This window comes from Hyaena hyaena, unplaced genomic scaffold, assembly GCF_003009895.1.
Source record: "Hyaena hyaena isolate Hyena2069 unplaced genomic scaffold, ASM300989v1 scaffold_628, whole genome shotgun sequence".
NCBI classification, from domain to species: Eukaryota; Metazoa; Chordata; class Mammalia; order Carnivora; family Hyaenidae; genus Hyaena; species Hyaena hyaena.
In genome coordinates this window covers 455,039-477,013 of record NW_024081261.1, presented here as the reverse complement: position 1 = coordinate 477,013, position 21,975 = coordinate 455,039, and the positions used below count along the sequence as shown (strand labels likewise).

The following is a 21,975-nucleotide window of genomic DNA, read 5'->3' as shown; positions in this document are numbered from 1 at the left end:
TCAAGGTAACTGACAAAAATGAAATTAATGAAGTCTAAAATTTTATTGGCTAGAAATTGACAGAAAAAAATCTTGTTTTGACAAAATTTATATCTGGAAGATTTGACCCACGGAGAAATACTAAGTTTGAAAAAAAATTATGCCCAAAAGAAGATTCACAGTAGAGAAAATACAATCAGTAAAGGGGGCGAACAAACCTGATTAATGCCATCAAATTCTCATGGTAACATATACTCAGAAAATAGTTGATCCCAATGAAAATAATTTCTGTATATTAAAATGAAGATAAGATGCATTAAAAATGACTTGAATGTGCTTATTGAAAACTGATGCAGGAATTAAATTGTTTTAACACAGTTTGATCCAAAAGATACTTTCTTAAAAAAAAAGTCTCTGTTTAGTCAGTGGGTTCACAGGTATAATTTTTGAAATGTGAAAAATGATAATGTGTTATATTAACAGCAGGTACCTAAGTAGTTTGTAAATACGGTACATTGAACAGATAGAGAAATCTTCCAAGCAGTAAAATCTTGTTTGATCTGTGTATAATGACCTGAAATTGTTTTTGTGGCAGGACCTCAAGGGAGAGAAGGGAGACAAGGGAGCCATGGGGAAACCCGGACCTCCTGGAGCCTCAGTAGGTCATTTAGAGTCATGTTGTTCCCTCGAAACATAACGTAGAGTCTTAGTGCCTATTTAGATACATGTTCTGCTTTTAAATCTTAATATTCACTAAAGCATGGTAATATTCTTCCACAGAGGTCATGAATATACTAGAATTACTTTATATCTACTTCTAGCTGAAATCCCTGCACTGTTGTACATGTACCCAATGTCACTCATCTTATGATTCATCTTCAGCTCTGGTATTTAGTTGTTTTATTTTTTTATTATATAATTTATTGTCAAGTTAGCTAACATACAGTGTATACTGTGTGCTCTTGGCTTCAGGGGTAGATTCCAGTGATGCATCACGTACATACAACACCCGGTGCTCATCCCAACTAGTGCCCTCCTCAATGCCCATCACCCATTTTCCCCACCCACATCAACCCTCAGTTTGTTCTCTGTATAAGAATCTCCTATGGTTTGCTTCCCTCTCTGTAACTGTTTTTTTTTTTTTTACTTCCCTTCCCCCATGGTCTTCTGTTAAGTTTCTCAAATTCCACATAGGAGTGAAAACATATATCTGTCTTTCTCTGACTTATTTCACTTAGCATAATATCATCCAGTTCCATCCACATTGTTGCAAACGACAAGATTTCATCCTTTTTCATTGCCAAGTAGTATTCCACTGCATCTATCTACCTATCTATCTGTCTATCTATATCACAGCTTCTTTATCCATTCATCAGTTGATGGGCATTTGGGCTCTTTCCGAATAGCATCTGGTCTTTTAGCATTTGTTTTTAAACAAATACTTATAAATAAGATATCTCTCTTAGATGAGCCATCATTTTAACATTTTAAAATATTACAGAATAATCAGAAGGAAAAAGTTAATGACAATCGAGAGAAGTAAAACAATTGATAATATGTAAAACTTGATATAACTCTCATTAATACAGGGACCGCCTGGGGAATCTTATGGATCTGAGAAAGGTGCTCCTGGAGAACCTGGCCCACAGGTATAGTTGGAAATTCAGTGTCATGTGCAGCCTGTACTAGTCAATACTCAGGACTCTTAAGATGCAAGTGTAAGATACCCAACTCAAAGTAGCCTTTATTTTTGTAAGGTTTTTAAAGATTTAGGAAGTGTAGGGCACCTGGGTGGCTCCATTGGTTAAGCATCCCAACTTTGGCTCAGGCCATGATCTCACGGTTCACAGATTCAAGCCCCACATCAAGCTCTGTGCCAACAGCTTGGAGCCTGGAGCCTGCTTCCAATTCTGTGTTTCTCTCTCTTCCCCTCTCCCGCTCATACTCTGTCTCTTTGTTTCAAAAAAAAAAAAATAGATGTTAAAAAAATTGTTTTAAGATTTAGGAGATGAGACTTATTTGTTCAAGTATCTGAGAAGTTCAAGGCTGAAACAGCCTTCAAGGACTTCAGAGCCTGAAACAACATGGACAGGACCCTCCATACCATTTCTCCCCGTCTGTGTGCATTGGCCTCAGTGACAATAACCTTCTTCCATAAGGCGGCAATAGAGAGAAAAAGTGAGAAGTTCAGATTAATGGCATCCAAGGAGACAGTGTGTCTCCCTGTGGCCACTAATAAAACCCCAGAGAATCGCTATAGTTGACCCAGTTTGGTCCTATGCCTCACTCTGGAAAGGTGACTGTGGCCAGGAGGAAAATTTTCCAGGACTGGCCAGACCAGCGGGGTCAGGGGTACTGTGACTGACAGCCCCATCAGACCCACATAGAGTGAAGGAGGGGCCACTCCGCAAGGAAAATGGGGCATGTGATGTGGGGAGTGGGGAGACTGAAGCAGTCAGGGTCCACTCACCCAGCCAGCTCTATTTTAGAAAGATTTAAACACATATATTATTTAAAAACTCTAAAAATTATATATTGAGAAAAGTGTATATTTTTTCTAAGAAAAAATACTCAGTCAATATGATTTTTATTTTCCCATGGTGGATAAACTGGATAAACCCCATAATAGTGCATCCAAAAGCCCTCTCTGTTTAGAACCCTGCAACATACTTTTATAACTATGTTCAAGTACTGGCATATCTTCAGTTCAGATATTTCAAATAAATGGTTTGACTGTGAACGCGTCCCTCTCAGTTTCTTTGTCCACTTCTCTGCTTTTTCAAGTTTTCTTCTCAGCTTGGATGGACGATATCAAGTCTCACTGAAGCTTAGCTCTTAATTTCCAACCTTTCTTCCATTGACCCTCCCTAACTTCCCATTCTGACTGGCTCTCCCTGTCCCAGTGAGAGAAGGTCAAATGTGTCCCATGATGAATAGTGTTTTTCTTCTAACAAATGGCTGGGGAGCCTCAGTCAGGCTCTCTTGCCTAAGGTCAAGAGGAGATGATCATATCATTCAGGTTGTCTGTATTTATTAAACTATGTGTTCTTGCTTTGTTTTTGTTTTAGGGAAAACCTGGAAAAGATGGTGCCCCTGGGTTCCCTGGCACTGAGGTAAAGACATGGTTTGGCCCATTGATGTTGTTGAAATGTCAGTTCCATTAGATGAAGGAGTCCTTTGGGGAGTCACTCGTAAGAATTAAGCTAGCAAAAGCGTATAGTGTTTTAAGCCTATATTTAGGAATCAAAGCATTACACCCTCACTGTGAAGAGTAACCTTATGAGCCATCCTATTTTTTTCTTTTCTTTAAATACAATTTATTATGAAATTGGCTAACAATCGGCTACCCCAAATTAGTTTTGGGGTAGATTCCCATGGTTCATTGCTTCCATACAGCACCCAGTGCTCATTCCAGCAAGTGCCCTCCTCAATCCCCATCACCCATTTTCCCCTCCCCACCCAATCAATCCTCAGTTTGTTCTCTGTATTTAAGAGTATCTTATGGTTTGCCTCCCTCCCTTTCTTTTGGTAACTATTTTTCCCCTTCCCTTCCCCCATGGTCTTCTGTTAAGTTTCTCAAGATCCACATATAAATGGAAACATATGATATCTGTCTTTCTCTGACTGACTTATTTCACTTAACATAATACCTTCTAGTTTCATCCACATTGCTTCAAATAGCAGGATTTCATTCTTTCTCATTGCCAAGTAGTATTCCATTGTATATGTAAACCACATCTTCTTTATCCATTCATCAGTTGATGGACATTTAGGCTCTTTCCATAATTTGTATTCCATTTTGTTTCTAAATATTCATTAGCTTTTTTTGATAGTTTATCATCAAGTTGGTTTCCATATAACACCCAGTGCTCATCCCAACAAGTGCCCTCTTCCATGCCCATCACCCCCATTCCTCTCTCCCTAAACCCCATCAGCCCTTAGTTTGTTCTCAGTGTTCAAGAATCTCTCATAGTTCGCCTCCCTCCCTCTCCCCAGTATTTTTTTCTCTTCAAAAAGGGGTTCCAACTGCTCTTCCTTCCCACAGAAGAAATTGACCTTTGGATCTTCTGAGCCCATTCTCTTTGCCCTTTTCCACAGGGAGCCAAAGGCAACAGGGGCTTCCCTGGGTTACCAGGTGAAGACGGCATTAAGGTAATGCCTTCTCTAACATCCTATCTTCAGGCTTTTTAACTGGTTGGGTTTTGTCCACCCTTTCCCCACCATGCCCTGGAAATAGGTATAAGGAACCGCCATCAGTGTTCATTAAAATACCTTAGTTATATTTGTTAAGAGGAAATGAAAGATGTGAAGTGTTCTGGACACTGAAGGGCAGTTCTGTGGGAGAGATATAAAACTTGCTCTGTGTAGTAGAAGCTGGCTGATATAGTGACCAGTTAGATCCAGTTTCCTCATGAGGATGGAGTTGAAGTCCTGCAAGTGAAGGTTTCTGGTCATTGAAGGCTAAGTGTAGGCTGAACCCAGTGAGTCTCAACCTGGGTCATGACACACTGAAAGGTCTTGACCCACTGAAAGGTCTGATCAATGGATTGTGAACTGTAATCCATTTCATTTGTCGTTGACAACATGTTACATTTTCAAATACTTGTTATATGTAGCGATGTGTGCAGATTCACGATTTATCCTATAATAATATCACTTCCTGTTGAATTCTGAAAATGTCCTCTTGAGTAGGTGAGGAAGGGGGTTGGTTACAGGTGAGTTGGGACACTGGGAACTTCATACAACTCACGGCCTGGTGTTGCTGTGCCTGTGATCTGGGCAAGAACATGGGCATGTGTGATGCATAGGCACACCCTCTGAAGGTACTGGCATGGAGGAAATATGGAAACCACCAGAGCAACAGCCGCTTCTCACGACCTTGTTGACAGGATTCTTGCCCCAGATATGGCTCTCCAGGGAAGTCACCCAAAGTCCCCATTTATTGTTTAACTGGGCATTTTGCTTTTAAGTATACCAAATATACAAATACTTTGGATTAATGTACTCACAATTTGTAACTGTCTTTCAACACAGGGGTTGAAAGGGGACATTGGCCCTCCAGGATTCCGTGGTCCAGTAAGTGTAACTAAAGACAATATCAATGTCATGATTGATCAAGTCCCTCAGAGTATCAAGGAAATTTCGAATCAGCATCTCTCATTAACTGTTAAGATAGAGATGATAGTATTTACTTTTTTATCAAACCAAAGAAGAAAACAGCCATTGTCATTATTTGTCCATTTGTCAATGGATAAATATTCTATTTGGTCCTGTTTGGTCTCTGGAAGGCACTAGTAATGCCTACCCTCAGCAGTGGGAAAGAAGAAAAGCTTTGTCCAATCAGACATGGCCCCAGATGACCTGTGGCCTTGAGGTAGGGTGCAGAGGAGGTCAGCTGGGGTACCCAGGGCAGAGGGAGCCAGCTCCACCCACTACAGCTGGGCATGGGTATGATATCCTGCACTTCCGGCAGCACAGGCTCAACCAGGGTAGACGGAAGCCCCTCCCCCAGCCCAAGCCCCATCTCAGCAGGCCATCTCCTCTCTCCAGCGTGGACGTGGATTTCACTGATGTCTATCAGCTCCTGACTGCAGATAGAGCATGTTCTCTATTTTGTAACTCTGTAGCTTAAGGAGATGAGTAAAAGAGATCTGGGGTCTGACTTCCGGTATCCCTTCCTCTCCTGCCTTAAAGGACAGTGGTTCTCACGTTCAGTGTGCTGAGTGGAGCTACCATTCACGATTATAGGGGTTCTTAAGGAAAGGTCCGTGGTCGTACAGAGTCATGGGGTGGGGGAAGGGGGTCCCATTACTAATGCAGTCCTCAGACCCCTTGGCCTAAGTAATTTCACTCCGTAACTGGAGGAAGGTCTTGGAAATTCTCATCTTCACACAAGCAAATGATTCAGATGCAAGTAGTCCCAAAATATGTTTATGGAGTTGCTGGAAAAAGAACTGGGCCGTGTTGTGAAAGCACTTAGCCAAGACTTGGTAGGTGCACATATGTCATTGTGGATTTTATGATGGAGATTGTTATCATTATTGTGACCGTTGTGAATGACTTTTTGTGATTTTATACATATTGCTTCACCAGAATACTCTTGTTATCTCTTTTTTAAACAAGCCAGTGAAGTCATTGGCCCCATGCAGCATAGCAAAACAAAACAAAACAAAAAACAAAACTTTTCTGTTCCCATCTTCTTTCCTTTAAGATAAATGTACCGAGTTCTAAGTGAAATCTGCTCGCTAGTTGCACTTGAGAGGAATTAGCATTCCTAGTTTGCTCTGTGTGTTTCAGTTCCAGTTTCTATAAACATCCTTGGAAATTCTGCTTAGGAAGGAGATGGTTAATGGAGACCAGTAGTAGATCCACTGAGCACATCAGAAACAGTTGTCCTCAATTACTGCGGGCCATTGGCTTCCTCAAATTGAAAGAAATAATCAATAGGTATTTTTTTTTGATGTATGGGTCCCAACAGACTCTGAAATGAAGTTAGTCCATGAGGACAAGTGTTTTTATTTTTATTTTTAATTTTTTTAATGTTTATTTTTGAGAGGCAGAGAGAGACAGAGCAGAAGTGGGGGAGGCACAGAGAGAGAGGGAGACACAGAATCCGAAGCAGGCTCCAGTCTCTGAGTTGTCAGCTCAGAGCCCGACATGGGGCTCGAACCCACGAACTATGATATCATGACCTGAGCCGAAGTCAGACACTCAACCAACTAACTACCCAGGCACCCTGGCAAGTGTTTTTAAAAAGTGAAATAGAATAGGGGCACCTGGGTGGCTCAGTCATTTGAGCCTCCGACTTCGGCTCAGGTCATGATCTCATGGTTTGATTCATGGGTGTGAGCCCTGCCTTGAGCGCTGTACTGTCAGCCCAGAGCCTGGAGCCTGCTCTCAATTCCGTGTCTCCCTCTTTCTGCCCCTCCCTCACTTGTGCATTCTCTCTCTCTCTCAAAAATAAATAAGCATTTAAAAACTTTTAAGAGGGGCACCTGGGTGGCTCACTTGGCTAAGCATCCAACTTTGTCGCAGGTCATGATCTCGTGGTTCATGGGTTCGAGTCCCACATCAGGTTCTGTGCTAATAGCCCAGAGCCTGGGGCCTGTCTCAGATTCTGTATCTCCCTCTCTCTCTTCCCCCTCCCCACTCATGCTCTGTCTCTCTCTGTCTCAAAAATAAAGTATAAAGGGGCGCCTGGGTGGCTTAGTCGGTTGAGCGCCCGACTTTCGCTTAGGTCATGATCTCGCGGTTCGTGGGTTCAAGCCCCGCGTCGGGCTCTGTGCTGACTGCCAGCTCAGAGCCTGGAGCCTGTTTCAGAGTCTGTGACTCCCTCTCTCTCTGACCCTCCCCTGCTCACGCTGTCTCTCTCTCTCTCTCTCTCTCTCTCCTAGAAATAAATAAAACATTTAAAAAAAAAGTATAAAAAAACTTTTTGAAGTGAAATAGAATATAATAAAAAACAAGAGTTGATCAGATGTCAAAATGGCAAATCACTGCTTGTGAAACTTTAATCTCTGCATACATATTCACACATATCTAGATATGTACGTCTGTAGGTATATATATAACTCTGAGTGTGTGCCCTGGGTCGCAGCATAAAATGTATTTCTAGTTGAAAGCCCGTGAAATAGATGATACCATGATACCAGAAACATCAACATTAATCTTTACATTTATACATCGTGTATATATGACTACCATATTTCTGCTAATACATAAACCTATGAATTCAGGAAGATAAGGAAAATATCATTTGGGTCAAAATAAAAGACATTGCAATGTGGCATTTGGTCAGCTCTCCATAAATAGCTATCTTTTCTCTTTATTTGTTTCTTTTTCCTTTAAGACAGAATATTATGATGTCTACCAGGAAAAGGGGGATACAGGAATCCCAGGCCCACCGGGCCGCAAAGGAGCCCATGGCCCACAGGGTGAGACTAAATTTCTCCTAAAGTGTTTGCTGCCCACTTCCGTGTGTTTCTTTCCAGGCAACGTATAGCACGTGCGTATAGACCTGGAATTTGCAGGGGGCGGGGGGGAAGGGAGGTCTCCCAATTTTCATGGTCTTCTAATTTTCATGCCTTTATATGAAAATTCCATAGGTGCTATACCATAGAAGTACTTAAATTCTCTTTGTGTGTGCAAGCATGAAGTTCAAGTCTGACAAGAAAACACTCATATGGCCAGAGGGCAGGAGGAGGGAACACGAAGAATCAGCAATCTTAGTGGGATACAAAAGAAAAAATGGAGACCCTGAAAACTGTAATTGGAACGAATCCACAGAATAGTGACAAGAAGGGATTGAAACCTGGGATTTCCCAACTCCTGGCACCATGAAGTAGAGTCACATTTATTAGATTCTATCCCTTTGGGTAGATACATTGGAAAGGTCTAGGCCAAGAGCTCTCCTCTCTGTTTACACATCGGAATCCCTGGGAACTTCTAAATAATGACATTCCAAGGTCCCGTCCCTGTGATTCTGATGTAACTGTCTGGGGGGTGATGGGACGGGGGTGCTAGGCGCTGGTAGGTTGCAAAAGCTCTCCAGATTATTCTAGTGTGCAGCCATATTATTCTAGTGTGTAGCCAAGATCGAGAACCACCGGTCCAGGGCAAATCATTGACATACATAAAATTTCAAAGGAGAATTTCACTTAAAAGTGTAAAAATACTGGGGCGCCTGGGTGGCTTAGTCGGTTAAGCGTCCGACTTTCGCTTAGGTCATGATCTCGCGGTTCGTGGGTTCGAGCCCCGCGTCGGGCTCTGTGCTGACTGCCAACTCAGAGCCTGGAGCCTGTTTCAGTCTGTGACTCCCTCTCTCTCTGACCCTCCCCTGCTCACGCTGTCTCTCTCTCTCTCCTAGAAATAAATAAAACATTAAAAAAAAAAAAAGTGTAAAAATACCTAGCAGTTTTAAATAAATGGATAGATAAGTACAGATACAGACATAGATTTTTTTTAATCCGACACGTTCACCATAACTCACTTACATGTATTCAAGAATTAGAACCCCTTGCAATGATCTGGCTAGAAGTGATCTGACATAGAGCACCATCTTCTTGCATATGTACCACTTCAACAAAGTGTCAAATACGCAGCAGGCACCTAGTAAATCTCTGCTGAATTGCTTGCAGGTGGTAAGGTGGTTATGATTCTCTTTTGAATGTTAGGCAGTTTGTCTAAATAAGTGAGATGTTCTCATACTTATCTCTGTGGGAGTAGAGAAAAAGTATGAAAATGTTTATTACTGATTATTATAATATTGTCACCCAAGATTTCAAAAATGGGGGGAGGGGAGCATTTATATCCTTAATATAAGCATTTCTTTATATCTACTAATGACTATTTCGGATTTACAGGTCCCAGTGGGTCTCCCGGAGCTCCTGGAAGGGCTGGTATGTCCCTGCTTCTCAGGGTGCCAATACAAATGCTCTTAAAAGGAAAATCACCTTTGCACTGCTTACATTAGACAAATGTTTCCAGCTTCTTAGTTGTTAACGTTGTGATTTACTGCGGAGGTGGGGGAGGGGCAGCGAGGGGCAGTGGAAGCGGACACAAAGTAACTTAGAAATGCTCTTTTTTTTTTTTTTTAACTTCTCAGTGGTTGTAACTAAGTGTAAGACAATAATGCGAGCCTTGAAGCTCAGAGGAGACACAGAGGTAGAAAAGAATAATTTACAGTAATTAGGTTGGCTAAAAAAAAGATAGTTTTCATAGTGAATCCCGTGTTGCATAAAATGCATAGATTACACTTTCACATAAGGTTTTAAATTTCACAGGACATGGTTTACGGATATACAGACAATTCTGTAAAGAAGAAAAACATCCACGAGTCACTAGAATGGTTGCCTCTTGAGAAAGACGAGGATCAAGGACATTTAATCAAGGATTAACCTCAGTGGCTTTAATTATAATTCTAATGCCGTCACATGTCATATCGTAGAGGAAATGAAACCATGAGAAAAAATAGCAAAGATTTAATAAGCCTTGCTATTGATTGTCATTGTCTCTATATCATGTTGTATATTAAACTATTGCATAATTTTAAAAATGAATGAAAATTAAGCAGATAGAAGAACTATGTGTATCTTGAGATCCCACTAAAAAAGCCATAGATAAATGGGTAAATGTGTGTATTTGCATGTACATAGAAAAATACACACCAAACTGTTAATGATGGGTATCTCCTAAAGTTGGAATACAAAAGAATATATCAGAGGTCTGGCCAATGATAAGGAAAGACTTTTTTCTCTACTCCAGACCCCCCAAGTAATGAATCGGCTCCTTTAGGAAGCAGTGAGTAAAAGTTACAAAGCTCTAAAACAGACATCCAATAGATGGATTTGCTTTTATGGCAAAATCTTTATGCTCAATAATCAGAAATGATCAGACATTACCCCTTGCCGGTTTCATAGCCCTTTGGTGGTGAGGTCTCTCTTCTTCACAGTTAAACTATTTGCAAGGCAGAGATTCGAGACTGGTCCCCTTTCCCTGTCCTTGTCACCTTCTGAGGGATAGATGAGCTTTATGTCACCTAATTTGGCTCCTCTCCCAGGAGATGCCTCCCTCCCCCATCACGCCCTTTTATAACTAAGACAATTGACAATTGACTAAGGTCCTGTGACAATGGTCTCTCTCACTGGGGACACTGGAAAGTTGATATCTTGTAGTCTTTAATGAAAAAAAAATCTACAAAACAGCACATACTGAAGAATTTCTCATGAAGTTCTTTTAAGTAAAAAGGCAACAGTGCACCCCTGTCTCAGTCCCTTGTGATAAATTACATAAATCGCCTCATGGAACTGGAACGTTCTGAGCTTCACTGGACTGTGCTAGATTAACAAGGCCACAGATAAAGGAAGGAAGATATTCTTTTTGTTTTATGTGTTTCATATACCTCTCGATGGGGCAACTTTTGTTAATAAGAATATATTACTTTGTGCAATTGAAAAATAACATGTGAGAATCAGCAAAAAATTTAATATACACTAAAATGATTATTTTCTCCAAGGGTCGTCAAAGCCTGGTCTCAGAGGAGCCCCTGGATTCCCAGGTGTGAAAGGAAGCAAAGGGGAGCGAGGACCCCCAGGAAAGAGTGCAGTGGGACCCCCTGGGGCCCCAGGCTGTCCTGGTGCACCAGGCCCTATAGGGTCGCCGGGATACCCAGGACCTCCAGGTAGATACTTAACGGGGCCCCTTCTCTGGCCACGGCCCAAGTGACAGGTGTGCCAATCAGTGGCAATGAAGAAGTGTACTTGCTGCTTGGCCGTCAGTCTGTGTGGGTCTCAGGAGCCATCTTTGTGCTGGCGTTTCATCGCATTAACTGAAAACGGCTCTGGTGGAACGATGATGTCGCAGCAAAGCGTTAGGCTGAGTTCCCACGGAGGGCACTGTGGAAGGCAAAGGCAAGGGGTAGCAAAGCAGAGAAGGGGTGATCAAGGTTGCAACTGCAGGTTCAGTCCCGGGAGAGTATCCTCCAAGAAGCTGTGTCACTTTGTTTCAGGACAATCTGTCCCAGAGGCAAAAGAGGCAAGAATTTATCTACCAGTTCCTGTTAATCGTGGGGCAAGGATATATCCTACGAGACCAGACTAACCCCCCCCCACACACACACACCACACACACTTCCAAGCTGTGTTTGCATGGCTCCCAGGGCAGCCCATGCCCTGGCATCAGCGTGTGGGCTGGAGGCGTGCAGCATGGGCATGAGGCAAGATGCTGCCAGGTCAAGTTGGGGCAGAGACCACAGAGCTGCAGCCTAGAGGGTGTGAAGTGGTACCTGGAAGTTCTGATGCCTGGGGGTGGCCTAACCTCTCCATCCACCTATAGAGGCACTTAGCACTCTGTGCCAGCTGGTAGGTACACAGAACCTCGGATCATGTGGGTCACTCTTTGTGTCTTAAACACCTCTCTGGAAGCTGCCTTGTGTTTTATACTCAACCCTCCTAATAGCCTTGAGAAATTTCTATGTGTCAGGGATTTTCTTTGTTCGTTTGCTTACCCATTTTGAGAGAGAGAGAAAGAGCCTGCATGAGTGAGGGAGGGGCAGAGAGAGAGGGAGAGAGACAACCCCAAGCAGGTTCCGCACTGTCAGCAAGGGAGCCCCACTTGGGGCTCGATCTCATGAACCATGAGATCATGACCTGAGCCAAAATCAAGAGTCGGATGCTGAACCAACTGAGCCACCCAGGCGCCCCAGGAATTTTGTTTCTAAGAAAGGAAGGATTTATTATTTTTATATAGTATGATTATAAACATGGAAAACCAAAAGAATAATCTGAAAAACCCTTAGTGTTAATAAGAAAGTCAGTTAAATGTCTTTCTGTTTGAGCAGTATTTGAAAAAGAATAAAAGCTTCCCTTTAGGCCAATAGGTATTTAATAAATCATCCCATTAATAAAAAGATACAACATCCAAGAACAAAAGCTGTTAAGCTGTGGTGTGAACCAATGCAGAAAACAAAGCAAAACTAACACGTTTCACTGTGGGGGGGTTTTAACAATTTCTAGCCCTCTGAGTCTTTTTCAAGATGTGGGTTTAGTATATGCTCATTTTGTAGAAGATGAGCCCGAGGCTCACAGCTCTTGCAGCTAATCAGTGTCACAGTCCAGGTGCTGCGGTAATACAGCCCTCTCCCTGGGACACCAGGCATCCTTTCCCTTCAGAGACAACCCTGGTTTCCTATCTTTTACCAAACAATGCCCATCTGCCCTTCCAGTCGCAGTTTCAAGTTCAAGCCCAACAGGAAGTTTTCACTGAGCCCACATCCTGTAACACTCAAGCTCATCCGATAGGAGAGTTTTTCACGTTGCCTGTCTTCATCAGTTTCCCCTATAAGCCTCAATGCTCTTCAAGGTCAGACAGTGTCTTGTTTGCTGTTTTAAGCCAAGCTTGTAGCCCGGGGAGCTGGAACATTGTAGGTACTCAAATATTTGTTGAATTCAGTATGATGGGAATATGAAAATGTTTAAGTAAATACAAATGTATCAGCGTGTAAATATACATATATGGCTATATTCGGTATAAAACTGCCATTAGATTTTATTGTTTAAAGATAACTATTCAGTCATTCTAACGACATAGAAAACTGGATCGCAAAATGAGCCTTCCTTTCCCAGTCAAACAAGTTATTACCCAGACCACATTCCATCTCAGTTAAATGTTTCCACTGGCACCTTGTTGCTCTGAAATTTGGGACAGCTGTAGGTACCATTTTCAACTATTTAGTTTCAGCAGGATTGCCTTCAACCTACATTTGAAATGGGAAGACCAAAAAATTCAGTCACGGAACAGAAGAGTTGAACAGAATTAGCTGTTCATTGTAGCATTATGGAAGCATGCACCTGCAAGACTGGAAAGAACTTTCTTGAAGACACCTTTAGGAATGACAAACTCAGGGGTACCTGGTGGCTCAATCGGTTAAGGGTTTGACTCTTGATTTCCTAGGCTCAGGTCATGATCTCACAGTTTGTGAGACTGAGCCTGGAGTTGGGCTCTGTGTTGACAGTACGGAGCCTGCTTGGGATTCTCTCTCTCTTTCTCTTTCTCTCTCTCTCTCAATGAATAAATAAACTTTTTTTAAAAATTACAAACTTTTGGGGCGCACGGGTGGCTTAGTCGGTTAAGTGTCCAACTTTCGCTTAGGTCATGATCTCATGGTTCGTGGGTTCAAGCCCCGCGTCGGGCTCTGTGCTGACTGCCAGCTCAGAGCCTGGAGCCTGTTTCAGTCTGTGACTCCCTCTCTCTCTGACCCTCCCCTGCTCACGCTGTCTCTCTCTCTCTCCTAGAAATAAATAAAACATTAAAAAAATTTTTTTTAATTACAAACTTTAAAAAAATGGATGTAAACAAGCAATACAGAGAAAACAGAAGATACTCTGTCAGAATGTTTTCACTTAGTCCGTATTAAGTATCTACAATATATCAGGAAGATTCAAGGTATCCAAGATACATAGAAGAATGAGATTTGACCCTTTGTCTAAAAATGGTAAAAGGATTGTCTTAAAATAATTAGAAACTGAATAAAATAACATGAATTGCTTATATGATGAGAAATAACCATATAACAAGCTTTCAAAGAATCACTGCACCAGTAGTAAAAAATATCACTTGTATGGGGTGCCTGGGTGGCGCAGTCAGTTAAGCATCCAGCTCAGGCCATGATCTCACAACTGTGAGATCAAGCCCTGCGTTGGGCCCCACGCTGAGCATTGGGATTCTCTCTCTCTCCCTCTCTGGCCCTCCCCTACTCACACATATTTTCTCCCTCTCTCTTTCAACATAAAAAAACTTAAAAAAATCCCACATGTGTAATGAGAAAGGAAAAGCTGGTCAGTCGACATGCTTCAGTCTTCAGTGTAGATAAACTTTCAAAAGACTCAGCTTCTAAAACAAATATGGGGGGCGGGCAAATAAAATCACACATACTGTTGAAATACTTGCTGATTGAGAAAAAATACATAAGGAAATAAAAGTCAAGTTCTGATACTGTCTTTTTTCAGGTGACATCATTTTTCGCAAAGGTCCACCGGGAGATAGTGGACTTCCAGGCCACATAGGATTTCCAGGAATCCCAGGAGTTGATGGGCCCAAAGGTTGGTTCAAGCAGTGATTGTTCTATTCAAGTAAGCCATTCTCATCATCGTTACTGTCCCCACTTGATTCCTCCCCCACCAAACAACAGTGACCCCAAGCTGCAGACAGTCAGGGATGGCCTCTTTTCCAAAAGAATTACCTAAAAGTATTCATTTATCTATAAATCACTTAATTATTTAGCACCCAGGCAATGAATTGTTGGATATTCCTGGAATGAGGTTTATCCTGCACTGAAGGAGGGAGGTGACTGTAATAAAGGACATTTTATACTTGACTCAGGATTTCCTCTAAGAACATTAAGGTCAGATGGATAAAGTAAGCAGCTTTAATAGATAAATGACTTTTTATTAATGTGCACAATGTCTGGGGCGCTTGGGTGGCTCATTTGGTTAAGCATCTGGCTCTTATTTCAGCTCAGGTCATCATCTCATGCTTTGTGAGATCAAGCCCCCAAGCTGGGCACCATGCTGGCATCAAGGAGCCTGCTTGGGATTCCCTCTCTCTCTTCTCTCTGCCCCTGCCCCCCCTCAAAAATAAATAAATAAACTTAAAAGTATGTATATAATAAAATAAAGATCAACAGCATAAAATAATGCACAGTGTCCTAGGAGATTTTCACTACACGCACAAAAAAATATTAATGAAATAGATGATTGTGTGGTTGGGAGCCATCCGTCCTCTCTGCAGACTAGATGTGGGTTTACGAGTAACGTAAGCTGCTCTCATTGCAGGGGAGCCAGGCCTCTTGTGCATCCAGTGTCCTTGCGTCCCGGGGCCTCCTGGCCTCCCAGGATTGCCGGGGTTAGACGGCAGAAAAGGCATCCCAGGTACGGACATTCTTCACACAAGGGTTTTTGCAAGTGCAAAAGGGTCAGCTCACTGCGTGGTTACAAAAAGGTCTGACTTCTGAATGTCATGATGGGGTTTACGTGAACTTGGAGATTTTCGAACATATACTCTGTTAACGTAAAGTAAGCCAGACATAAGCCACGGACGCTGGCATTTCCCCCTGTTCTATTTTAGTTGCCGGATTCTAGCACGCCATGGTGTTCCCCAGGGATTGGGGGGGGGGGGGCTATAGGAGCCAGCAGGTGACTTAGAGGAGTGAGGCAGGCATACCAGACACATACCACTTTTTTCTTCCATAAAGAAATAAGCTCTTGCTCATTTTTTTTTTCTTAAAAGACACAATTCTCTTCGGTCTGTTTGTTTTTAAAGTCCCCACTGTTGGTAGAGTCAAGGGCATAGGCACTATTTCATTCAGAAGGATACAGGTATAGGGGCGTCTGGGTGGCTGGTTCGATTGAGGGTCTGGCTCTTGATTTCAGCTCAGGTCATGATCTCATGGTTCATGAGACTGACCCCCCGCATCGGGCTCCATGCTGACATCGCAGAGCCTGCTTGGGATTCTCTCCCTCTCTCTCTGCCCCACCCCTACTCACACTCCCTCTCAAAATAAATAAACTTAAAAGAAAAAAAAAAGGATACAAGTGCAATAAAAAAAGCACACCAATGGGACACAATAGAGAGTGGAGAGGAGTGTGGTAAACTGGAAGGCACATTGGAGGGGACTGTCCCGCACCGGCTCCGGTCTATTCTTTCTGGCAGCACTTTAGGCCCTGTGTTGATAACTCTTCCGATTTTTCATGAGAAGGAAGAAACTCGGGTTTTTATTTGAAATCTCAATTTTTTTTTTCAAAATTAGCTGCTGACTCCATTTTTGAAGGAAAAAAACCATCTAGGCCAATATTCTGAGAGCTAAATAGAGCCTGTGTCCCTCGCTTCTGGACCTCCGTGCCACACCAGGACTCCTCACCCGGCACGGTGGCTCCAGACTGTCACTCTCTCTGCCGCCCCTCCTCCCCCTTCCTCAGTCACAGAACTGGCCGTGGACACAATCTGGAGGTAGAAAAACCGTCTATTCATTAGCTGGCTTCCTCTGCCCCGGATGTCCCTCCCCTGGCTACTCAGGGCGTCGCACACGGTGTCATGTGCGGTCCTCGTTTTGCCGTGACCACCTGGGTCTATACATACTGTCATTAAATTCTCTATCATCAACCAGTAAGAGCTGAAGTTACAGAGCGCTTGTGTGCTAGGCACTGTTCTAGGTATCGTACGTCCCTCCATGCCTATTCCTCACCTCAGCCCTACCATTAGCCCCATTGGACAGATGAGCAAGCTGAGGCATAAGGTGGCATAGCTCATAAGGTAAAGCTTGGACCAGAATCCACTCTTCTCCGGAGCCATGCTCCTGCTGTCTACGCTGGCATCCTTCAATTGCTGTGTTGGGAGCTTCCCTTTGAAGCGAGTTAATCCAAAGGTCTATCTGGCAATGTAGATCAGGGAATATTTGTATGTTACCGCCATCCAGTAGATATTTGTATTGGTACCAGGGTTTTGGGGAGTGGGGTGTCAGTCCAAAGAAGAAATGCTAATGGTGGCAAATGCAGGCACTGTGGCCGCCTCATTTGTGGCCCGGGACATGCATTCAGCCCAAGTCCTTTGCCACCCTCAAGTCATTCCTGTTCCTTTCTCGGTGCCTTAGTTACTTTGCCATCTCTGCCCCCCTGACTCCCTGAGACAGGCCTGAAAGATGAGAAGGGAGAGGGAAAGAGGGGGTGAAGGGTGAGTATGGGGGCAGACTATTCCTCATGCCATTCCTATTCAGTGCCTAAGACTCTGGGTGAAATGTTCTATTAAAAACTGAAAGGAAGGGAAGAAACAGGGGAGAGAAGGAGGGAAGGAAAGAATGAAAGAAAACCATGATTATTTTCCTACATTTCCCTTGAGTGACCTCTAGCCCAAAGGTAGAATGTAGGCTGCTGCTGTTGCATTTTCCTTGGTTTCTCTACACTTGACATACGACAGGCAGAGCTCAAAGAAGATATATAAACAGTGAAAGCATTTGGATTGCAATCATATTTTGGATGCAAAATACATCCTGACCCAGATCTTGCAAAAAATAAAATCGGAATATGCATTTGTTAATACATTGGCTTGAGATTCATCCAAAAGACTCTCTAAAGGGATCATCTTTACAGAGACACGTACATACATATAGGAAGCGTAAAGCTGTACAGTCAGATGCAGTTTGGCAACAGATATCCAAAGCCTCAGAAAAGTCTGTGTCCATTTTGTCTTACGCTTACACTTTTAGAAATTTATTTCAATTACTGGGTAAGTCTGAAGCACTAAATATCTAAAGATATATAGTATCGCATTGTTTACTACAGCTAAACTTGAAAAATGACCCAAATTCTAAAGTAGCAGTTGGCTGGGTAAATGTTGGTTGACCCACACATTAGGCGACTCTGCAGCCATTTAAAGCAAAGCTTTAAATCTGTATTTATTGACATACGTATAGATTTCAAAATGCCATATCTACATCAGCATGTTATGGATATAAGATTTCATGAGTAACATACATCAAAATTTTAGCAAATAAGGGCGTCTGGGTGCTTCAGTCAGTTAAGCATCCGACTTTGGCTCAGGTCGTGATCTCACAGTTCGTGGGTTCGAGCCCTGAGTTGGGCTCTGTGCTGACTGCCAGATCAGAGCCTGGAGGCTGTTTCAGATACTGTGTCTCCCTCTCTCTCTGACCCTCCCCTGATCACGCTGTCTCTCTCTCTCTCAGAAATAAATAAAACATTTTTAAAAATTTTAGCAAATATTGTCCTCTGTGATCTATAGATGATTTTTATTCTCTTCTTTCTGAATCTGTTTTTTACAAGGAGTATATATTGCTTTTATGATCAAAAAATAAACCTATCTGCTTAAAATCATAAAGACAAAAATTTTAGGAAGGTAAACATTTTTTAAATCCTTTTTTTTTTTTACACCATCTCTATTTCAGTTATTTACTCCCATCCTCTCCCTATACTCTGTGTTTTAAGATAGAAATTGTCTTTCTTTCCTTGGAAGACAACACCCTATTTCCTTCAAATACTGCTATACTTGGGCTTTTCAGGGTTGGTATTTAACAAATATTTAATAAGTCACTGCTTTGCAGGTGGACAAGGGCCAGCTGGTCCAAAAGGAAGCCCAGGGTCCCCAGGAAGCGCGGGCCTTCCCGGATATCCAGTAAGATTTCATGGTTTGGAAGCTTTTGTTTCAATTTGGAAAATAGCACACTCTGGAAATACAGTTGCACCACACATAGGTTATCAGTTTGGTGCCTGGCAAAGAGTACTTTATATTAGAGCACTTAATAGATATTTGATTAAATGAGTAAATGCATGACGTGTGAATAAGTGAATGAATTAATGAATTTATAATCATTTAAAATGGATCAGAGATGGAAGGCAGATCTTTGATTGCCTGGTGCTGCAATTGGGAACAAGGATTGACTGCAAATGGATCTGAAGGAATTTGGGGGAATAATGGAAATGTTTTAACACCAGATTATGGCGATTGTAGCATAAATGTGCAAATTTACTAAAAATCATTGAATTGTATTCATGTAAAGATATATCTTAGGATACATAAATTATACCTCAATAAACTATTAGAAATTAAAATTTCAACTATCACCGTGGCTCAGAAAGTTATATAGAGATAAATATATCCAAATCAAATTATCCATAGATGCATGTTAAAATTTCCCAGTGTTCTAACATAGTCAAAATTATGACGATATCTGTATCATATTGAATAATACTATTGCATGGGTTGCATTGAATTGTGCTAACTGAATTCTTTTCCAGTTTTGGAAGCCAATAGAGAGGTAAAAAAAAAAAAAAAAAGCTTGAAATTATACTTGTCGGCTGGAGAAAGTGTCTGAAAAAAAATCCATGTTCATTAAACTTAAAAAATTCTGGTTGAAATTTTTTTTTTAAGATTGGCACAAGAGCAGTTGTACCCAAATGCAATGCAGACTCGTTTCTATACCGCCGTAGGGGTTCCCAGGTGCTCAGGGAGATCCAGGACTTAAAGGAGAAAAAGGAAAAGCATCTCCACCTGAGGGACAAGTGGGTGCCCCAGGGGACCCTGGGCTCAGAGGGCATCCTGGAAGAAAAGGCTTGGATGGAATTCCTGGAACTCCCGGGCTAAAAGGATTACCAGGACCTAAAGGGGAGCCGGTTGGTATCTGGTGATTTGTTTTGAATTACCCTCCCTATAACTGATAGGCTCTGAAGTTACCACATTGGGTGATTTCCACTAATAAAACTGTTGGACACTCAGCACACTGCGTCCCTCTAACTGCACAATAAGGCATCTTCAAATGAGCGGTCATAACCCCAGCGCATGTGGATAGTATTTTGACACATAGGTAGCACTCAATGGTTTTTTGAGCCCAAAGAAAATTCTGCATCGATAATGACCTTGGCTCCTATGCATGTTGCAATTGCACATTTATATCCAATGAGTTTATAGACAAGTTTAGAAAATGATAAATCAGGGAAAGTTTTCATCAGTATCTTGAGGGCAATATTCATTCTTTGGAGTAGAAATAAATGCATAAAGCAGAATATTTAGGGGTCGGGTGGCCAAAGAAACAGTTCAAATGTTTTGTCATTCAAAATAGTTAAGCTTATGTAAGTTCTAACTCTTTGCATGGGATAGGGATAGAATGTCTCACATATGCACTTGACAGAATCCTACCGGGATCTATTTTAAGGTGTCATGGGGTCAGAGGCCGAGCACTCCCCACAGTGTATTTGGGAGAAGTTTGCCAAGCATGTTGCCCAGGCTGCTCTAGGAAATACCAGTATCTTTCAGAGTTCACCAGTATTATGCAGTGAAAAGGATCCCACCTTAGTCAGGAAAACTTGGCAAATAAATTTGAAGATGCATTTACAGACCCTTTAATATCAGAATATAAACTGACTCCCCAGGATCTGGATCTAGATGGAGTCTTCACTACACCTTTCTAACTACAAAACATTTTTTGGCTGTGAACAGCTAGCAGGGCCAGTGTTTCTCAGACTCTGGAAAATAGCTGGGCTGGCCACCCCCATCCCCCAACCCCGGGGTGGTAGTAATCCTTACAGAGGGACAGAGTCTAGAATTCTTTTGGTCTAGTACTAATACAGTTCACATGATGCTTCCATTTGCGTCTTACTAATTCATTATTAGTTCCCGCAAAAGTAATATAAGAAAAAAATCAGGGAGGTAATGTGCTGAGTCTTATGCCCTGTCATTACAGAAGCAAGAAAATCAAAAAACAAAACAAAAATAAAACATAAAAACCCCAAGTCACCCAATGATACTGAACAATGAAAAATTCAGTCAAATTTATTACTTGGGGCCGTATTGGGGAGGAAGAAGATCTTGATAATTATGTCATATTTAATTTGTTTAAAGTATACAAATCATTTCCAGAGTTATAGCCCTATGCAAGTACAGAAAGATATTTTATGAGAAAAAAAAAAGAAATACAGTCTATGTGTATCTGTATCTCCTTTGTAATGAAAATACCTGGTAGAAAAAGAAACGAAAGTTCACTGTAGTTTAGAATATTTAATATTTATATATTTCACTGTAGTTTAGAAATATGCTGTTCACATGAAGGGCAGCTCTAAAGCTATTTGAGCTGTTGGCTGATTTGAACAGAGTCTTAGGGGCTATTGTATGTGTGACTTTCCACGGAAGACACCTCAGGTACGACTCGAAAGTCTTCGAAGTGAATGAAATGTTGCTGAATTCCAAAGGACACAAAACAGCAGAAACCATACAGCGCTCTGATTTTAGTAATAATTCCCTTCAAATACCAACTGCTTTTTAATTCAAGATTTTCTCATTGGCTGCTTATCTGGTACTCATATTCCTGGTAAGATTAACCCATGGACGGAGCTACTGGAATGAAGCACTAGCCAAACATATTCCTGTTTGTCACAGGCCCTGAGTGGTGAGAAGGGGGCCCGGGGTCCTCCAGGGGATCCTGGTACCCCCGGGCTCCCTGGACCTACAGGACCCCCTGGACCACCGAACTATGGACCGCAGGGAGAGCCTGGTCCAAAGGGTCCCCAAGGAATTCCTGGAGCCCCGGGACCACCTGGAGAAGCCGGTTGGTTAGTTTTCTTTCCAGTCCTGTTTTCCTATGGAGTGGGTCAGTGGTTCCTAGAGCGAGTGAAGCTCCCTCAAGACTAATGAATGTATAGCAACTTGCTTCTAATAAGTGGAATATGTCAACTCACAGACACTCGGAAAGAATATGTAGGGTATGTCAGAGAAAATTGATTTTCTCTGTTACTGAGAAGTTCAGTTGAAATCTCCTGAAATAGTCTATCTCCATATACTAACAGAAATACATGGAATGAGTGGAAGTCAGTCATGGTAAATAAACAAAGAGGAGGCAGAAATCTATGAAACTGATCTTGAGAGGCCCCTTCTAAGTCTCAAGGGCCCACTCATGTTATTACAAATTTGTTCTTTTTGACCCATCATCCGATAGATGGT

General features: G+C 42.1%; 1 protein-coding gene across 1 annotated transcript in view; it reads left to right on the top strand.

Annotated features, from left to right (window-relative positions):
• Positions 1-21,975, top strand: part of COL4A3 (collagen type IV alpha 3 chain) — a 136,128-nt gene that overhangs the window by 79,610 nt on the left and 34,543 nt on the right. Inside the window, exons 14-26 of the mRNA XM_039257611.1 lie at positions 575-637; positions 1,569-1,628; positions 3,048-3,092; positions 4,078-4,131; positions 5,014-5,055; positions 7,829-7,913; positions 9,342-9,377; positions 10,994-11,158; positions 14,484-14,576; positions 15,309-15,404; positions 18,587-18,657; positions 19,473-19,655; positions 21,415-21,583. Coding sequence (XP_039113542.1) covers positions 575-637; positions 1,569-1,628; positions 3,048-3,092; positions 4,078-4,131; positions 5,014-5,055; positions 7,829-7,913; positions 9,342-9,377; positions 10,994-11,158; positions 14,484-14,576; positions 15,309-15,404; positions 18,587-18,657; positions 19,473-19,655; positions 21,415-21,583 — 1,162 coding nt within the window. The remainder of the gene's footprint in view (positions 1-574; positions 638-1,568; positions 1,629-3,047; positions 3,093-4,077; positions 4,132-5,013; positions 5,056-7,828; positions 7,914-9,341; positions 9,378-10,993; positions 11,159-14,483; positions 14,577-15,308; positions 15,405-18,586; positions 18,658-19,472; positions 19,656-21,414; positions 21,584-21,975) is intronic.